Source organism: Phaenicophaeus curvirostris, chromosome 9 (assembly GCF_032191515.1).
Source record: "Phaenicophaeus curvirostris isolate KB17595 chromosome 9, BPBGC_Pcur_1.0, whole genome shotgun sequence".
Classification (NCBI taxonomy): Eukaryota; Metazoa; Chordata; class Aves; order Cuculiformes; family Cuculidae; genus Phaenicophaeus; species Phaenicophaeus curvirostris.
In genome coordinates this window covers 8,928,991-8,947,601 of record NC_091400.1, presented here as the reverse complement: position 1 = coordinate 8,947,601, position 18,611 = coordinate 8,928,991, and the positions used below count along the sequence as shown (strand labels likewise).

General features: G+C 38.5%; 1 protein-coding gene across 4 annotated transcripts in view; it reads right to left on the bottom strand.

The window, feature by feature from the left end:
* Nucleotides 1-18,611, bottom strand: part of ATRNL1 (attractin like 1) — a 491,214-nt gene that overhangs the window by 118,704 nt on the left and 353,899 nt on the right. For 2 of the 4 annotated variants that reach the window (XM_069863707.1, XM_069863709.1), the window contains exon 27: nt 7,313-7,420. The exons of the other annotated variants lie outside the window; for them this stretch is intronic. In XM_069863707.1, coding sequence (XP_069719808.1) covers nt 7,313-7,420 — 108 coding nt within the window. The remainder of the gene's footprint in view (nt 1-7,312; nt 7,421-18,611) is intronic. 4 annotated transcript variants of the gene reach the window in all.

Genomic DNA, 18,611 nt, shown 5'->3' with positions numbered 1-18,611 from the left:
TGATTCAGCTGTATTATGAGAAGCTTTTCCCTGATATCCTGCCTAAACCTCCTTTACCATAATTTAAGTCCATTACACCTTTGCTGCATACAGTGCATGCCCTCCTGATTGCTACTAACCTTTTGCATATTTGAAAGTTATTATTTTGACTCCTTTCAATAGTCTACTCCAATTCCCTTGACTTTTCCTTGTAGCTATAGTTTCTAAGACTCTGATTGCTTACATTGTTCTCATCTAGATTCTCTCTCCTCTGGTCCTCCATGTGGCTGCAGTGCCACAGACCAGACACAGCACTTAGCAAAGCCCCTTCCAATGCCAAGCAGAGCTTGGCTTACAGATAGAACATATGGACAATATGGATGATCCAAACTTGTAATTAGAATGAGTTTAAAAAACAAACAAAAAAACCCCCAAAACATAAAAACCGTGCTTGGAAAGAAAAATATTAGTTACAAATAAACTCAGGGATGAGAGTTCTAAAACCACCAACTCTGCACATGCACATCCAACGACTTCGAAGGGGCAGGTTACAGAAAAACAATCCAACCCTTGTTTCTAAACAACATTGAAAAGAATGAAGGGAGGAGGGGTATCTGAACAATATTTCTGTCCGCTTAAGTGCAGTTACAGCTTTTGCAGTCCCTGGATTCATTCAGGACAACCTGCAATGTGGTCTGTGTGATCATGTCTGAACTGGCTTATATGCTGCATCCTACACTTGGAATTAAACCTTCCTCAGCACACAAAGATAGAAACATGGATTAGCCTCATGCAGCAGAATGCCTGATTTTCCCACAAGATAGTGTGGGATAATATAGAATAGTCAGATTTGACTGTATTTTATTTATCATAAATAATTAATACAATATACTTCTTATCTGAAGTTCCCAGCTCCCCAATAAGTTTGCATAAGCAACACGTGCAACATTGCAAATTATATATTATGGCATGATTTCAAGTGAGCAAAAAGTGCAGCTGTAATGGTCTTTGATAGCTCCTGTTGCCAAGTATGTATTGCCTTTACAGTGATTGGAAACAAGATGACCATTACAGCAACAATTTCATCATTATCTTAAATAAATTGTTAATGTCATACAAGGGGAGTGAAGTTATCCTCTGATATGAGACTAAAATTAGGAACTGAGAATACCAAAGGGCAACATGATGACCTATAAAAGAGACTTGGGAAGAGTCTGTTCCTTGATATTAGACATTATGTCATCACAATAATGCGGGTGCAACGCTGATAAAGTACACAACTAGTTTCATTTCGTAAAATATAATGAAGTATGCTCAGGTTGCAGTTTCAAAAATTACTCACTGAATTGTTCAAATTAAACAAGAAAATGAACACAACTTAACTGGATTTATTTGGAAAGCAGGCTAAAAGCCCTAAGACCTTATTGACAGGAGAAACCAGTAACACAGTTCATTAATATAAACTTCATCTACCTAAACCCTACAAACCTCTGGCATGGGACCGGTGCCAGTTAACATCTTTGCCATAGACACGGGCAGAGGGATTGAGTGCACCCTCAGCAAGTTTGCCAGTGACACCAAGCTGTGTGGCATGGTCGACATGTTGAAGGGAAGGGGCACCATCCAGAGGGACCTTGACAGGCTTGAGAGGTCAGCTGTGCAAACCTCATGAAGTTCAACAAGGCCCTGAACCTGGGTCAGGGCAATCCTAAGCACAAACACAGGCTGGGCAGAGAATGAACTGAGAACAACTCTGAGGAGAAGGCCTTGGGCGCGTTAGTGAATGAGAAGCTCAACATGAGGAGGGAAAACATTGATAGGACAAGGGGGAACAGTTTTAAGCCGAAGGAGGGGAGACTTAGATTGGATATGAGGAAGAAATGTTTTCCTGTGAGGGTGGGGAGGCGCTTGCACAGGTTGCCCAGGGAAGCTGTAGCTGCTCCATCCTTGGAAGTGTTCAAGGTCAGGTTGGATGAGGCTTTGAGCAACCTATGGAAAGTAACCCTGCCCATGGCAGAGGGGTTGGAACTGGGTGATCTTTAAGGACTCTTCCAACACATACTATTCTATGATGATTCCATTATGATTTGATGATTCTATTGGATTTTAATGTGTTTTAATAAGCCACTCTGATTTCTAATAGCCATTCTTGGTTTGATGATGGCTACTGGTATCAGTGCATACCCTTCCAAATCTTAAAGAAAAATAAATAAGCAATAGTTGTTCATCTTTGCTCCATACTCATCAGAAGTGGCCTAAAGTCAAAACTTATTTAATGTACTGTATGTGTTCCTTATTGTTTGCTAGAGAAACAAATTTTATCAGATTTTATTTGAAATTCAAAATTCTTGAGATCATCTTACCTTGTAAGAAGTAGAGAATAACCTAAATTCTGTGTTAAGTCTGCAGGAAAGGCAGTAACTTGATGGAAAAATGATTGAAATATGTACTGCATGTTTTTCTATAGAAATAATTATTACACGACATTGATACAAAAAACAAAGATATCCAAGGTATCTAAGTAATGTTGTAAAGATATCAAATGGATAATCATCCTAAAAGCAGGTCTGGACTTGGTTATTTATGCAGGCAGTAACGCCTTTGTCTCTACCCCAGCAGATAGGGCACAATAGATGCTGCTGTCCAGATACAACATGACCGCACTTTAGAGTTTATAGTTGTGCCCACCTTATCTCACAGGCCTAAAGAAAGAATCTGTCTCTGTTTCAAAAAAAATCATGGGCTCTGAATGAACCAAAAAATATCCAGAAGTCAAGCAAAGCAGGAAAGAAGAAACATTTTTACTACTTTGCGCTTAACAGACAGATTAACTAGAATGAGTGTCAGCAGCACAGTGGAAGTGACTCTTCAAAACTGACTTACACTTTGGAGAAGAAAATGTTGCCTAAAGGAGGCTTAGAATATGAGGATAGCCTAAATGATTTAGCTTTTGGGATATACTGAGCAGCAAAAAGCAACCAGGTCTGTAAATGGCTTAGATGTCTAGAAAAACAAGATGAAAGGAATAAAAAATGTTTTAACACTGAGGGCACTGAGTGTCAGGAAGTGTATCTATTGATCTATGATGCTACTTTAATATTTTATGATTCTGGTATTGAAAAAATTATGGTGGTATCACAAAACATCACAATATTCTCAGGCTCCCATATTTTCTTACTCTGCTCCCTAACAGCCTGCGCTACGTGAAACTGCTAACAGGAACCTTAGGAATTCTTTCTCTTCTTTTACCTGTCCATGGGGTGCTGGTCACTTTACTCTACCCCCCCTTGACTGTTCCCTTCTTGGGACAGAATCACAGAATTACAGAATCACTAGGTTGGAAAAGACTCCCAGGATCATCGAGTCCAACCATTCCTATCAATCACTAAACCATGTCCCTCAGCACTTCACCCACCAGACTTTTAAACACCTCCAGGGATGGTGACCTCAGCCACCTCCCTGGGCAGCCTGTCCCAGTGCCCAATGACCCTTTCTCTAAAAATTTTTTCCTGATGTCCAGCCTGAACCTCCCCTGGTGGAGCTTGAGGCCATTCCCTCTTGTTGTGTCACTTGCCGCTCAGGAGAAGAGGCCAGCTCCCTCCTCTCCACAACCTCCTTTCAGGTAGTTACAGAGAGCAATGAGGTCTCCCCTCAGCCTCCTCTTCTCCAGGCTAAACAACCCCAGCTCTCTCAGCCATTCCTCATAAGGCCTGTTCTCCAGCCCCTTCACCAGCTTCGTTGCTCTTCTCTGGACACGCTCCAGAGCCTCAACATGCTTCTTGTGGTGAGGGGCCCAGAACTGAACACAGGATTCGAGGAGCGGTCTCACCAGTGTCGAGTACAGAGGGAGAATAACCTCCCTGGACCTGCTGGTCACGCTGTTTCTGATACAAGCCAAGATGCCATTGGCCTTCTTGGCCACCTGGGCCACTGCTGGCTCATGTTCAGTCGCTGTCAACCAACACCCCCAGGTCTCTCTCCTCCAGGCAGCTTTCTAGCCAGTCTGCTCCTAGTCTGTAGCACTGCACAGGGTTGTTGTGCCCCAACTGCAGGACCCGGCACTTGGCCTTGTTAAACCTCATGCCATTGGTCTCAGCCCAGTGGTCCAGCCTGTTCAGATCCCTTTGGAGCCTCCCTACCCTCCAGCAGATCCATGCTTCCACCCAGCTTAGTGTCATCCACAAACTTGCTAAGGGTGCACTCGATGCCTTCATCCAGGTCATTAATGAAGACATTGAACAAGGCTGGACCCAGCAGACATTCAGTGCCTTCCAGACTTTCCTTCCCCTCCTCCACCAGAGTAACTTTAGGCTGCACTTGTTCTTCCCAAAAGGGAAGTCCTCCAGCCTCACCTTCCCCTGTAAGAGTTCATGTGGAGTTGAGTTCATCCCCTGTAAGAAGCGAAATAGTAATAATAATGGAAGCAGATGAAGATGTGCATTAGGGCTGGCATGGGGTAAATAGGATATTTGTGCACAAGATTAGCATCAATAATATCATGCCACGGCAGGAACAGGTATTGCTTCATAGATTTAGATTTGCGATACTGCCACAACACCGAGAGAGAAGGAGGGCAAAGGGGATAAAAATTAAGTTTGATCTCCTCTGTGTTAAGTTTAAGCTGATAAGAAGATATTTAACAGTTGATTGAGGCCAACATGACAGAATGGATGACAAAGTAAGACGTGTTAATGTCATATTGTGATTCAGTTACACAGAAAGGCAGCCTGAAGAGGCAAAGACTGACGAATAACATGGTTTAGTTGTGAAGAGCAAAGGCTATTGCCAGTTCCTAAAAACCAAGTCAGGCAGCAGTAAACAGGAGGAATATGATGCAGATTAAAGATTTTAAAGGAGTTAATATCAACATACTGTCATTTTGTTGTAAAATATTAAGAAAGATAGACTGGCTGGTAAAGACTGCAAAGCAGAAAGAGAGCCCAAAATAACAAAGATTCGACTCTCTTTTATAATTTTTTCAGAATTTTAATCTGTTGCAAATCGCTGCTAACTGAAAATAGATCCAAACATTATCGATTGTATTGTAAGTATATACACTAGGGAATCCTTTTATGTACAGTATTCATAGCTGTCTCACTATGCAGTCGAAAGGGAGACTTGCAGTGACGTTTGGAACAGTTCAGTGACATTACATGATGCCCAGGGGACCCATGGATCAATACCAGGTCATTGGAAGTGCTGGAGTTACTACAATGTCAATAGAAGTATGAGTTGATAGGACACAATGCACCACTGTTAAATCTGGAACCCCTGATACATCAGTGCAAGATCTCTTCCATGCCAATGGAACATTTTGAAGTGACTTACTACATATTGCTCATTTTTATGAAAATATTTGTAAGTTTAGAAGGTCACAATGGGCATCAGATACCACAAAATCATTAAAATCATTCTATGATTATAACTTAATACAACAAAATGAATTTATAGCTGCTTCATACTATACTTCTGTTTAGGCATTAACATCTGGAAGTGTATGTGTGATCCAAATTCTCTTCAGTCCAAAAGAGAGCTGACAAAGAAGAACAGAATGGTGACCACAACTTTTACAGCTGCTACAACCATTCACAAATTGAGGACAGACCTGGAACAGACGCTTAAAACATCTCTTTTTTACAGTATGTACATCAAAGACAGTCAATACCCTGAATCACACTCACTTAATTCTCAGGACAGAGCCTTGTTTGGATATAGATCAGTGTATTGTAATTCCAAGGAAACTCTGAATGTACTTTGTTCTGTGTGCAATTACGTATTAATTAGGAAAAAACCCACTATGGTTACTGAATACTATACTATAACTAAAAAATACTAGGCTAGGTAGAAAAAGCTAATAAAACCTGTAAAATAGAATTAAAACATTTTAGCATCTACCTCTTTTAGTGCTAAATAAAAGACATGATAAAAGAAAATATGGCAATTAACTTGTGATGTTTAGTTCTAAAGCTTAATTAAATAATCAGTATATACAGAATTAGAGGTTGGGTGCCTAGTCTCCCACTCAGTGTTTCCTTCTGAAAAGAAAACAGAAATTGTGGCCAGAGACCAGCATAAAAACAATGAAATCAAGTTTAAACCAGTTAATTTTTAACTACAGCATAACGTGTTCTCAGTCTGGGGAGCTGGAGAGGTCTTCTGTTCTGAGATAAAGGGAGATAGAAATATGGTGATATTCATGAAGATTGTGGGGGTTCTAGTATTTGGTCAGAAAATATCAAAGGTCCTTCAAAGTGATATGGCAGTTTTATTCACTATCTGTTTCAAGTATTTAAATTATGCCAGCAAGAACAGTTGTGATTGCTTCCTATACAGTAGCAGGACAGAGCATCTCAATTTGATAAGTACTCAAAAGCCAATTCTTCTTCTTTCTGCTATGAATCTGTTTTTCACATGGCTCACTTCTCCATGAACCTTAGAGATTTGATAGAGCGTATTTAATCTTCTATTGAAAGAGGTGATTGAGAAAAGTAAGAGAAGCTTTGAGTTTAAGAGGAATTGGCAGCAATGAAAAGAAAAGTACAATCTTGAGTGATTTCAGAGCTATCACACCTCATTTCCAGGTCCCACCATAAATAATTTAAAGTAATAACTGTAAACACAATATTGTAAATGAAAATAAAGAAATAGAGGATTACAATCTACCAAAAGCCCAACATAGATTAGATATTCATTATTATCCACATATTGTAATTCTCCCTCTATTTTCAGATGAAAATTCCAGAATCCATTTCATGCATTATTACGCTATTCCAATATCACATTGCCATGCATATTATTATTTCTTTTCCAATGTAGTGCAATTACAATAAAAGAATGCAGTAATGTAGCCATTATCTACAAATGAAAATATGCAGTACACTGTATTCTTTATACCTGTACGAATAAAACACAACGCTGACATTCGACTCACAGCTGCTTTATTTCTTTGTTTGTTTGTTTGTCTGCTGTAATCTGAGTTAATTGAGATAGATGTTAACTAGGGGGCACTGTGTACTCAGAGGACTGAGCGTGAGGTTTGCTCCCTCTTTAATGCCTGTCTCTTGCATTCCTTCAGCTCACATCCATCATGCAAGGACTGCCAGGTGAGCTGGCTGTCACTCCAGCCCAGGCTAATAGATTCTCCAGTGGCTTTTGTTACAGCTCATGTCATGCTATTAAAACTCTGCACCTTGAAAATGGCATAACATATGTAGCTGAGACTTGTCAGCTCCAGGTAATCAGACACTGCTTGGTTTCAGAAGCAGATGCAGATGAGACTAGCAATATAAATATGCAAATCACAATGGTCCCTTGTCAGCACCACTGTTCCTACCTCTAATGGCCCTCGTAGAAAGTCTGTTTGCTCAGCTCCTACTTCCAGTGCTACATCGACAGAAGCAAAGGGGCGGCTGGCCATCTGCTGTCGCTCCCGCATAAGTTGCTGATGAGGAAAAAATGATGTTTTAACAAAACATGAAAAAATGCATCAGATATTAGTCTGCCCTACTATACCTTCCATTAAAATATAAGCATTCAAATAGCATGCAAATAGTCATATTTGTAATATTAAAGGCAGAAAGTTATATTTAATTATCATCACCTACATTTAATCAAGAACCAAGCCCAGAGGGCTTATGTTGTCTACAAATGGTCTTTCAGCTTGAACTCTCATGAAACCTCCCAATGAAAGCTTCCCTAAGTTACTGTGCACTCTAAATAACTCTTCTGTTTGTGCAAGTTGCAAGCAAATAAATGAAATTGTTGGTAAAAATAGTTGAAATCTAATTCCACCAATAATGCATGCATTAGAACACCTGCCAAGAACAAGTCCACTTGGCCTTCAAATTTTCATACTTCACTACTTATCCAGATGGAGTTAATAGTGTCAGGACTCATAATTTTATGCAGTATCTTTCCTGAAGTTACTTATATATGAAGAATAATATATTGGGATTGGGAAGCCTGCATCAGTGTATTTGAATGCAATCAGCTGTGCTCATAGAGTTCGTATAATCCCTTTCAATCACACCAGTAAGCACAGAGTCTCAAGCAAAACCACAAAGCTAACTCATATTTCTTCCTCAATCTGTAATTATAATGCTTATTAAACCATGATGAATAAAAATGATGACCAGCAGTAGATATTACAGATCTTACTTCACTGGTTCAGTGCAACTACTAAAAGCATTATTAAATATTTAAAGTGAATGAGTCGTGCAATTAAAGTCGTATGCTCCGTCAACTGAACAGGATGTCACAGCATTTTGAAGAGACAAAACACTTGCGAAAATGTTTTATTAGAAAAGATCTGAATTTCATTTTCTTAGAGTTTTTCTCTCTCTCATATTTCTGGAAAGCTTAAAACATTAGCAACTGGTATTTGAATGTAAATGACACTAGCACTGTGACGTTCTGTTCATAAAAGCCTTCAAAATAATAAAAGGTATGCAAAAAAAATATTTGCTGGCAGCTTAGTAATAAACACTCCTGATTGATGGTGAACATGAGTCACCAGTGTGCCCAGGTAGCCAAGAAGGCCAACAGCATCTTGGCTTGTATCAGAAATGGTGTGGCCAGCAAAACCAGGGAGGTTATTCTCCCCCTGTACTCTACACTGTTGAGACCACACCTTGAATACTGTGTCCAGTTCTGGGCCTCTCACTATAAGAAAGACATCGAGGTCCTGGAGCGTGTCCAGAGAAGAGTGATGAAGCTGGTGAAGGGGCTGGAGAACAAGTCTTACGAGGAGCGGCTGAGGGAGCTGGGGTTGCTTAGCCTGGAGAAGAGGAGGCTGAGGAAAGACCTCATTGCTCTCTACAACTACCTGAAAGGAGGTTGTGGAGAGGAGGGAGCTGGCCTCTTCTCCCAAGTGGGAGGTGATAGGACAACAGGGAATGGCGTCAAGCTACATCAGGGGAAGTTTAGATTGGACATTAGGAAAAATTTTTTTACGGAAAGGGTTATCAAGCACTGGCAGAGGCTGCCCACGGAGGTTGTTGTGTCCCCATCTCTGGAGGTGTTTAAAAGGCAGGTAGATACCCCATTTTATACACTGAATATGACGTTCTATGGTTTGGAATATCCTTTTTGTCAGCTTGGGTCAGCTGTCCTGGCTATGCTCTATACCAGCTACTAGGAATAAAATTAACTCTATCCCAAATGAAACCAGAACACTTAGTATTTAAATGAGCAGAATAACCTAGACTCCAAATGCAAAAAACAGTTATTTAAAAGATTTGCTTAATACAGACTATGAAGGAATGTAATTTTATATTCTTCTTTGTTTTTTAGGGCTAGCAGGTTTCTTCATCTCTGCTCCTGGTCGCACATTCAGTATAACCTTTTCATTTACAAGGGAGTGACTGTAATTTTGATACTGTGTCATTTGAGAAGAGTACTATGAAGATTCTTAATTAGCTATGTAAACAAGAATGGAAACTTTAAAATGCTTGGCTGCCTATGAAATACTTCTGAGTTTGGCAGCTGAGCACTTGTATATCAAAAAGTGCTCTATTCAAAATACCAGTTCTTTTTGTTCAGCATTTTAACATGTGCAAGGAGAAATACAGGAAGATATGATGTTTAAAATCAGTTTTGTGGCTGGAAAAGGTCGCTAACTCCCACTATCTGCAACTGTCTCTGTATCAAAACCGGGACAAAGTTCCAGTTATAGCAAATCTTGTTAGATTATCACATGGCAAGTGGCATTCAGGCGTGCCACCCTGTGCTCAGATACATGCTGTTTTCCTGGAGCCCATGTGGGAATGGAGAAATCTCCTAAGCTCAATCACAGGCCAAGAAACAGGGAAATTCTCCAAACATTTTGAGAAGAGCGAAAAAAACTCTTCTTTACCTTTCCTCAGCAGTCAGGCAGATTAAAACACCACATAGTTTTCATTACAGCTGAGACAGAATAAACACGGGATAGCGGAAAGTGGAACTACACTGGTGTTACACCCTCATATCCAAAAAAATTTACTGCCTTTAAAAAGCATACAAATAAAAAGAGAAATACATACTTCCTCAGTAATTAGGCATATTTACTTCAAGACAAAGAATAGATGGACATTATTAACATGTAATATTGGAAAATTTAATCACACATTCAATTTATAATATCCAGAATTAAACACATGCCTAAATATTCACTTCAAAACTAAGGGAAATTCTAAGCAGTACTTTCCCAGCATAGGACTGAGAAATTCAATGAGTATTTATCTGACTGAGCAGACAATCGATTTCAAAGTCTACAATAATTTTAAATCTCATTAAATACAAGTGTATTGGAATATTGACAAGATTAATTTTTTAGGCATCTCTATTATTCTGCAGCAATTTCAAAGTATGAATTTTTATCCTATTAAAGAGTTTTTCTTGTAAAATGTAGAATTATATTTGTCATCAGTGAAGAACAGTAAGATGTTAAGATAGCATAAATTAGTTCAATTTCTCACATAAAACCCATATAATTTGTGAACATTTCTTAAAAAAAATCCCAGCCATTTTGGTATAATTAGTCCCTTGCCATGGAATTATACATTTCATTTGATTCTCCATGGACATGTAGATGTCTTTGCCCATAAATCAAGTTAATTTTGAGGTTTGGTGTGCTAGTCAAATAAGCACCTTTGAAAAAGGACCTGCTTCTCTATCTATTAGTATATCACAGGGAAGTATTTGCCTGGGTATACAATTCAATTTTGCCATTGATCAAAAACATTCTCACGGGGAATACTTCTCCTGTGATCAATGCAGTTTGGAGTGAATTCAAATGTTCCATAGCACCTTCTGTAATCTTCAATGAGAAAATGTATTTGTTGCAATGTTCTCATATAAGCAGAAATGTTATTTGTTGTCATTTAAATTTTTAATTTAGTTTGATAACATTTAGATGTACTTTCAAAATATTTTAACACCCATTCATGCATTCATGTACAATAAAACATTCAATGTAAAAGACATATTGCAATGATTTAACATTAACAGAACACAACATTTCAAAACTCCCAGGCTGACATGTTTCAATTCTTTTGTATTTTAGGAAGTGTTACCATTTTGTTTCTTCTGCTTTTTAAGAAGACTTCTTCGTTTCTGTTTCCCTTTCTCTCTTCCTTTCTATTTTTCTTTCTCTTTCTCTTCTTTTTTTCTCTTTCTTTACCTTTCTCCCTTTCTCCTCCTTTTTAAGACCTTGTCTCTCACATGGAATGGGATACTGTTCTTTTGACTAGTACTGCTCTTTCTATGCTCTTCTCTTCACCTTCCACCATAACTGTCCAGAAAAGCCCTAATTGAAAAAAAACCCTCCAAAACCTAATATAGTACAGGAGATGTTAGGAACTAGGACAGATGTACTTTCTCTTTGTAGTACAGTAATAGACATTCTTGAGAGAATGATAGATTAGGATAGCTGAAAAGGATAAGATCATTTAAGTGCCATAATAGGATGAATAGAAAATCCTTTCAAATATCTTTCTATTGACGTTTGGCACCTTTATGGGCTAGTTTAGCGCCTTTGCAGTAAAGCAAATAATACCCGACAAATTTGGTGGCTTTCTACTACAGGGTTAAAGTGTTGATGGATAAGGAAAGAGCAACTGATGTCACCTGAACTTGTGAAAAGCATTTGACATTGTCCCACATGACATTCTGGTCTCTAAATTGGATTTCACAGATGGACCAGTCTGTGTATAAGGAATTGGCTGGGTGGTCGCACTCAGAGAGTTGTGGTCAACAGCTCAATGTCTAAGAACACACCAGTGATGAATGGTGTTCTTCAGGGAAGTGGCACTAGCACAGTTTAATGTCCTTGACAGTGAGTGGACAGTGGGATTGAATGCACTTTTCAACAAGATTGCTGACGATAGCAAACTGAACTGTGTGGCACAGCAGATATCCTGGAGGGAAGAGACGCCATCCAGAGGTACCTTGACATGCTGGGGGCATGGGTCTGAGCAAACCTCATGCAGTGCAAGAAGGTTAAGTGCTAGGTCCTGCATCTGGGTCAGGGCAATCCAAAGCACAATGGGCAGACAATGGATTGAGGGCAGTCCTGAGGAGAAGGACTTGGGGATGCTGATGGATGAGAAGCTGAACATAAGCTGGCAATGTGTGCTTGCCGCCCAGAAAGCCAACAGTACCCTGAGCTGCTTCCAAAGTGTGACCAGCAGGGAGAGAGAGGAGATTCTCCCACTCTGCTCTACTCTCACGAGACCTCACATGGGGTACTATGCTTAGTACAAGTACCTCCGTTTCCTAGCTTTTCTTCCTTCACATCTTACATTTTCTTTTTTGTTGGTTTGGTTTTTTTTTTTTTGGTAATTCTGTAATCTCTATGGCAATTGCTGTTCAGTCCACTGCTGCACTACCCTCCTACAAAGATTCTCCAACTCTCTAACCTGAACTTCCTATTCTGCTTATTCATTACTCAGCTCTGATTTGTCTGGAGTTACAGCTTGGTCTCCTCTCCTGTTTCTGTGCTCTGAACTGCTGATGTGAATAATATCAGAAGGCTACAACAGAAGTGTTAACAATGCCAAGCATTAAATCTAAGTTTTATAAGAAAAGAGTTTTCAATGAGGAAAAATATCAAAACCTAGTAGGCAGCTGCATTGACTAATCTGTGATCATATTGCATTTGACGAACTCCAAGGGTTAAAAAAGTTAAATATATGTATAAATGGACAGCTCTGCAAAACCAGGAAGAGTCTATAAGCAGGGCAAGTCATGCATTCATCAAATAGTCTTGAGGTTTCTTATTGTTATTTCTAATCAATAGGAGTAAACTAAATGGGTTTAAATGACTACACAGGTCTAAGCGGACCACAGGCATTTTAGTTAGAAACACAATTCAGTCCTCTTCAAGCATCTTAAATTTTCATTCTCAACCAGAATTAAATATGGTGATATTTCAATGCAGCTCTGATTATTTGCTCTAATTTGCAGAAGACAAAGATTCCCTTCTCTGTAACTTCTCTCATTGTAACTCCTGGTGTTACAAATCTCTTCAAATTAAATTAGCTATTTACATAGCTGGAAAGGTCAGCTTTTTCTTATTTACAGGTTGAATAACCCATCTGACTTGGTTAATTTCCAAATTCACTGATTTCACTGGCAAAGTATTCCACAGTCTTCAAACTATTTTGTTGGGGTTTACATGAAATAAGAGCCATCATTTCAGGAGATACAATGACTTCAAGAGGTGGACAAAAGCTGGTTTAGGAAAGGAAGCAGCAGGAATAACCATACTTACGACAGCAGTCTGAGAACTTGGATTCATTCCTTCTCTCCATCATGAACTTCCTAGACAATCCTGATCACTTGCTTTCCCTGTGCCTCATTTCCCACTCTGTTAAGTGGAAAGTGTCCTGACAGAAGAGTGCATTCAGGTAGGCAATGAGATATTACTATGATGGGCATAGTATTACGTGCTATTTTCACTGCAAATCAGAGTCTATGAAAATTTCCTAAGATATCAGGGCCTATTCCATTCCACTTTCTTTTAAAATTGCCTGAAGAAAAAGTGCTCTCAAGTGTGTGCAAAGGTCTGTCATGGGAAGAAATGAGAGGAGTTATACTTCTTGTCCTAGCTTTACACTGAATAAAATGAAGGGTTATTTAAACTAGACATAGTCCAGCAAACAACAGCTAAGACATACTTAAAATACAATGTACACATCCCAAAAAATAACAGTTCCAAAAGGTCAAGTTTTTATGTATCCCTTTTGGAAACCAAATACCAGTCGTCTGTAATTTCCCTTGAACAAATCAAAAATGAGAAAAAAAGATGAGCCCTGAAAAGGTCATTTTGTTGCTGGATCCAAAGAACACACTTTTAATGTATTGCACATTAGCAAGCAAGAGCAAAATGTGAATCTACTGTGACTTCAGGTTATGGACCTTTTTGATTCTGCAATAGAATTCCTATCTCTAAAACATTCAGAGTATGAAATGCTGCTTATTATAATGGAAATGGCACCCTGGTTTATGCTTCTTTGTCAGTGATCTGTGGAGCCTCATGTTACAATAAAGTTGTGGTCAATCCTTCAGAATTTTTCCCTAGAGATTAATTCAGCAGAGGAAGATTTGTTGGGTGCCAAGAATCAATAATAAGCTCAAAATTCAATCCACTGCTTTCAAATTGAAGAAGTGCTAAACAAGACCTAATCCTATTATCTCTTTCTCTTAGATCACTATGAATCTATTCTGCACATCTACACAGTCCTTGTAACCATAATCATTTTATAGGTTCCTCTAGAGGTACTTAAGTCTTTCTGTAGACCTTACTAACCCTAGAATTACATTCTTCTTCCTATTCAAGTAAAAAAATAAAAATCCTTTCAGCAAACTCTTGATTATTTTGTTGTTAGCTAGCAGAGCTATTTTTAATTCACAGAAAAAATCTAAAAATAGCTAATCTGCAAATTAATTCTTCGTACACAGAAACAGAGAGCCAGGTCCACAAATTAAATATGTTAAAATGTTTCTTAGCAAGACATTCTACTGTATTTTCCCAAGGAATATTATTTACAAATGAATACATTAAAATACATGTTAAAACGAATTATTTCAGAATGTGATGGAGAGATTGAAGTATCATGTTATTCTGACGACTCCTTGGAACCCTTTCGTTTACAATGGTGTCACATAAATAATGCTTTTCAAAATGACTTCTACAAAAATTACCAACACTGACAGTGTGTTACTTTATCCATAAGCGCCATCTCTATAAGAGATACAGACACTGTATGAAACTATCTTGTCTTAACAAAATCTCAGTGTCCTATCCAAATTATTAAGCTACTGCTTTTGAAATGAGTCAACATGTATATTATTATCACAACTGTTAAAAACTGCTTTAGTTACTCACCTTAGACAACAGATGTCAAGATGATAATTCCCAGCTCTGAAATAAAGTTTTAGGCTCTTCCTATAGCAATTCAGATTGCTTTAAAGATAGTACATATGTTCTAACAAAAGAAACTGGGAATAAGTGGTATCTCAGGAGATCACTTTGTCCAACTCTGTGCATTGATCCTGCACAAAGGCAGGTTGCAGTGTGATTATGATCCTCCTAGCAGATGTATACATTTCTTAAAATCACCCCAGTGATGGAGGTCCCACAGTCATTCCAGAAGCCCAGAGCACACGTTGATCCCCATGTTGGAAAGGTCTTTTCTGAAATCTAAATTAAATCTCCATGCTGACATTTAAGTCAATTGCTTCTTGTCCTGTCCATAGTGGAGAGCATTCCTTGTCTACAACTCAGGGAAAAAACCCCACCAAAACTCTCTGCTTTATAAAGTTGAAGTTTCTTTTCAACCTTCTCAACAGTAAACAAACACGGGTAGGTATTATCTGACTACTTCTGCTTCCACTTTCAGTGCTCCCTTCTGTACTCTCCAAGCACAGAACACTTCTGTCAAAAAGTGGGGTCCCAAACCTTACACAAAAAAAATAGGAGGATCATTTGGCAAGCCTTATAGAATTTTTTGTTCATAACATTATGTCAGCATCTTTACCACAGCAGAATGGTGAGATCTAAGACAAAAAACACCTATAGCTTGGGAACCAAGAGTGGGAGGGGAGACACAAAGGGATGGTTATAGAACATGCGCTAACCTGTCACGGTGAGACAAGGTTCAAACAAATCACTTCACTCAGTATGAATGGACTTGTGTTCAAATAGAGACATTTGCTTACACTCAGTTGGAAAATGTCGCTGTGCACAAGCCCACAACACTTCATTCGTGAAGCAGTTTTTAGTTAGTAACAATATCCCTGTGCTTGAGCACCCATCCTATTCACCAAACCTGACCCTTTCTTCCCAAAGATCCAGACGGGACCCATTCTTTGTCAGTAGAAGATGTGAAAGCAAAAACAGCAGAGACAGTCTTTCTTACTCAACAGTCTTTCAGAAAATGATCTATGGAATTGCTTTGAACATTGGCAGCATGGTATGCAGCTGTGTGTCAGCTCAGAAGGGATCTGTTTGGAAGGTGATCATAGTTGATTTTCTTTATTTGTTAAATATATAGAATTATAAGCTTAGTCTCTTTTTTTTGTGTGCGTGTCAGAATTCATATATTCCCTTCTGACTGACGATCTTTCCTCTTCTTTTTTGAATATTCTTACCAGCTCATTGTCTATTTCCCCCAACATTTTTTTTGCAGCTGGTTACTTCTTTCTCAGTGCAAAACTGTGTATTTGCTAATTACAGAACGGTGGAATTGCAGCTTTCCTGTCATTTATTTCATATTCTGCCACCTTCTTTTGTACACATTATAATTCTGTCCTATAGTATGCTTGCAGTCTCTCTTACTTCAATAACAGTTACACATGCAATAACCACGGTCCTTATCTTAGATCAATACCAGAATCAGATTCTAGCAGAAGACCACTTGATATACCTCTCCCATTTCAAAATGAATGACTATAAACTCACTTGTCCTAGCTGAAGTTTCAGGGATAACCCTTAGAGACTCTGAGATCAATTGAATCATTAGCCAATTCGCTAAATGTTCTAGAACTGATTTAACCAGTTAACTAGTATTCTCAATCCCATCTTTCTACATTACTGCTTAATATTGTGTCCCTTTTTCACAGTTAGTACTAGCAGACTTTTAAAGAGGCTTTAATTAAAGCACTTTTTAAAAGAGACTCTTCTCCTAGCACATACAAAGTCAGAAAGATGGGGGGTACCTACTATTATTTTAAAGAGAGGTTCAAGTGCAGGATAAACACATTTTAGTTTGCAAATCACATCAATACAATTTTAACCTGCAAGGCAACCAGAAGGGCAGGCATTGGATTTGTTTCCTATGTGAACTGATGTGAAAACATAGAGTCCAAATTATAATGACTGAATTGGAGCTATGCCAACTTAGAAAAAGCTGAAGTTTCTGAAACATTCCCGAGCGTTAGACCAGAGTGACTTTAGATGTTCAAAATGTTTATAATGTTTTTCAGACACCACTGAATCCAAGTTTCATATTTATTTTTCTTCCCTATATTCCTTTTACTTCTTTTTAAAATTAAATTGGAACATATATCATAAAACTAAAAATGTTTAATGAAAATAAATAAAAAATACCAAGCAGGAAAACTGGGCTGGATTACAACAATGGTGAAGTTTACCTTTATTGTTACCTCTAATTCTTTAAAACCATTTGAGATTACTGGCACACTGATAACGTGACAATGTAAATGAAACATTTTAAGTGCAGCATTATTGCCAATTATATCGCTACTCTAAAGTAGTACTTTAGAAGCTACTTAAAGCACAAATGACATTACTATTAAGGAAAGTAAACTGGAGATATACCAGGACTGACTGATGCCTTTAAATGCTTTCAAGCTTTAATTCTTAAAAGTATTAAGCAAAACAACCATAACTTTCACTGCCTTGGAAAGGGGACTAAAAAGAGATACACTTACCAGTAGTCCTCCTGTCTCAGAATGGAAATACCTTGATCTACCTGTGTGTAAGGAGCTGGATAGTCTTGCCATTACAAGCTGAACAGGCACAATATGCTACCTTAAGCCACTGTTTTGGGTGAGTAAAGCTCTCCTAGACAATACTTACAAAAGCTGAGCTGTGTTACTTGGTGATCTGCCTCTATTTTCATTTAAAAGTGAGGCTTACCCTAACATCAGTAGCCTTTTTATTTCTTTTATCCCACCCAGGTGAAGCTCTAAACCCCAGTATTTTTCACATCAACAACACAATTATGAATCATTAGGAAAGCCATAGTTTAAAGTTATACCCGGGATCAGGGAGCATGGAAAGAAAGTCTGGTCAGTCAGAATGTATAGAAAATCCTCACAACGAATCCTGTCCACGTCACATTTCCAGATAGAAAAGGGATAGCTTATCAACATAAAACTAGGATAACAAACTGAAATCTGTGTACATGTCCAACTAAATATTCCAGAGTTCACAGATTTGCCCACAATACCTGGTACATTCAGGTCAGCAAGAACTTGGCACACGCTGCTAGTGGGAATGGCACGTGGCCACAGAGATCTAATTTTGTGCCGGTGAGCAAATGGCTTTGCAACAGATGCAGTTCTGCTCTCTGGTCAGAGTAATAATGTGAATTAAAGCAGCCCTCCTTTGTTCATGTTGTTTCTAAGTTTGAAATGACTGATTTAGCAGATGTGAGATGTTACACCTTTTAATGGTGATTGCTCACGAATACTTGAATGATATGTAGATAGCAAAGCATTTCATTCCTGCTATAGACCTAAGAAAGTAAGGCTACTGACCATCCCTTACCTCTGAAAGAAGCCAAGAAACCCAGGCAGTTTGCTCTGAGTTTAAGCACCTTGAACACGGAAGTAGCAGTAACAAGAAACTACTGAGATAAGTACGTTGAAGCTTGCAATATTTTAATGCAGAATTATGTTAAGAGTTGAACGGCTACCTACTAAGCTACAGTCATGAAGGTGCTAACCCTGCCTGATCTCCTAAAATGGTTAAGCTACATCACAACTTCAGAAACAGAGGGCTTCTAAGCATTAAAAACCCTATTCACTACAAAGGCATGTAGTGACAGGACTAAGGGGAACGGCTATAAATTGGAGAGGACAAGATTTAGATTAGACATAAGGAAGAAATTCTTCATAATGAGGGT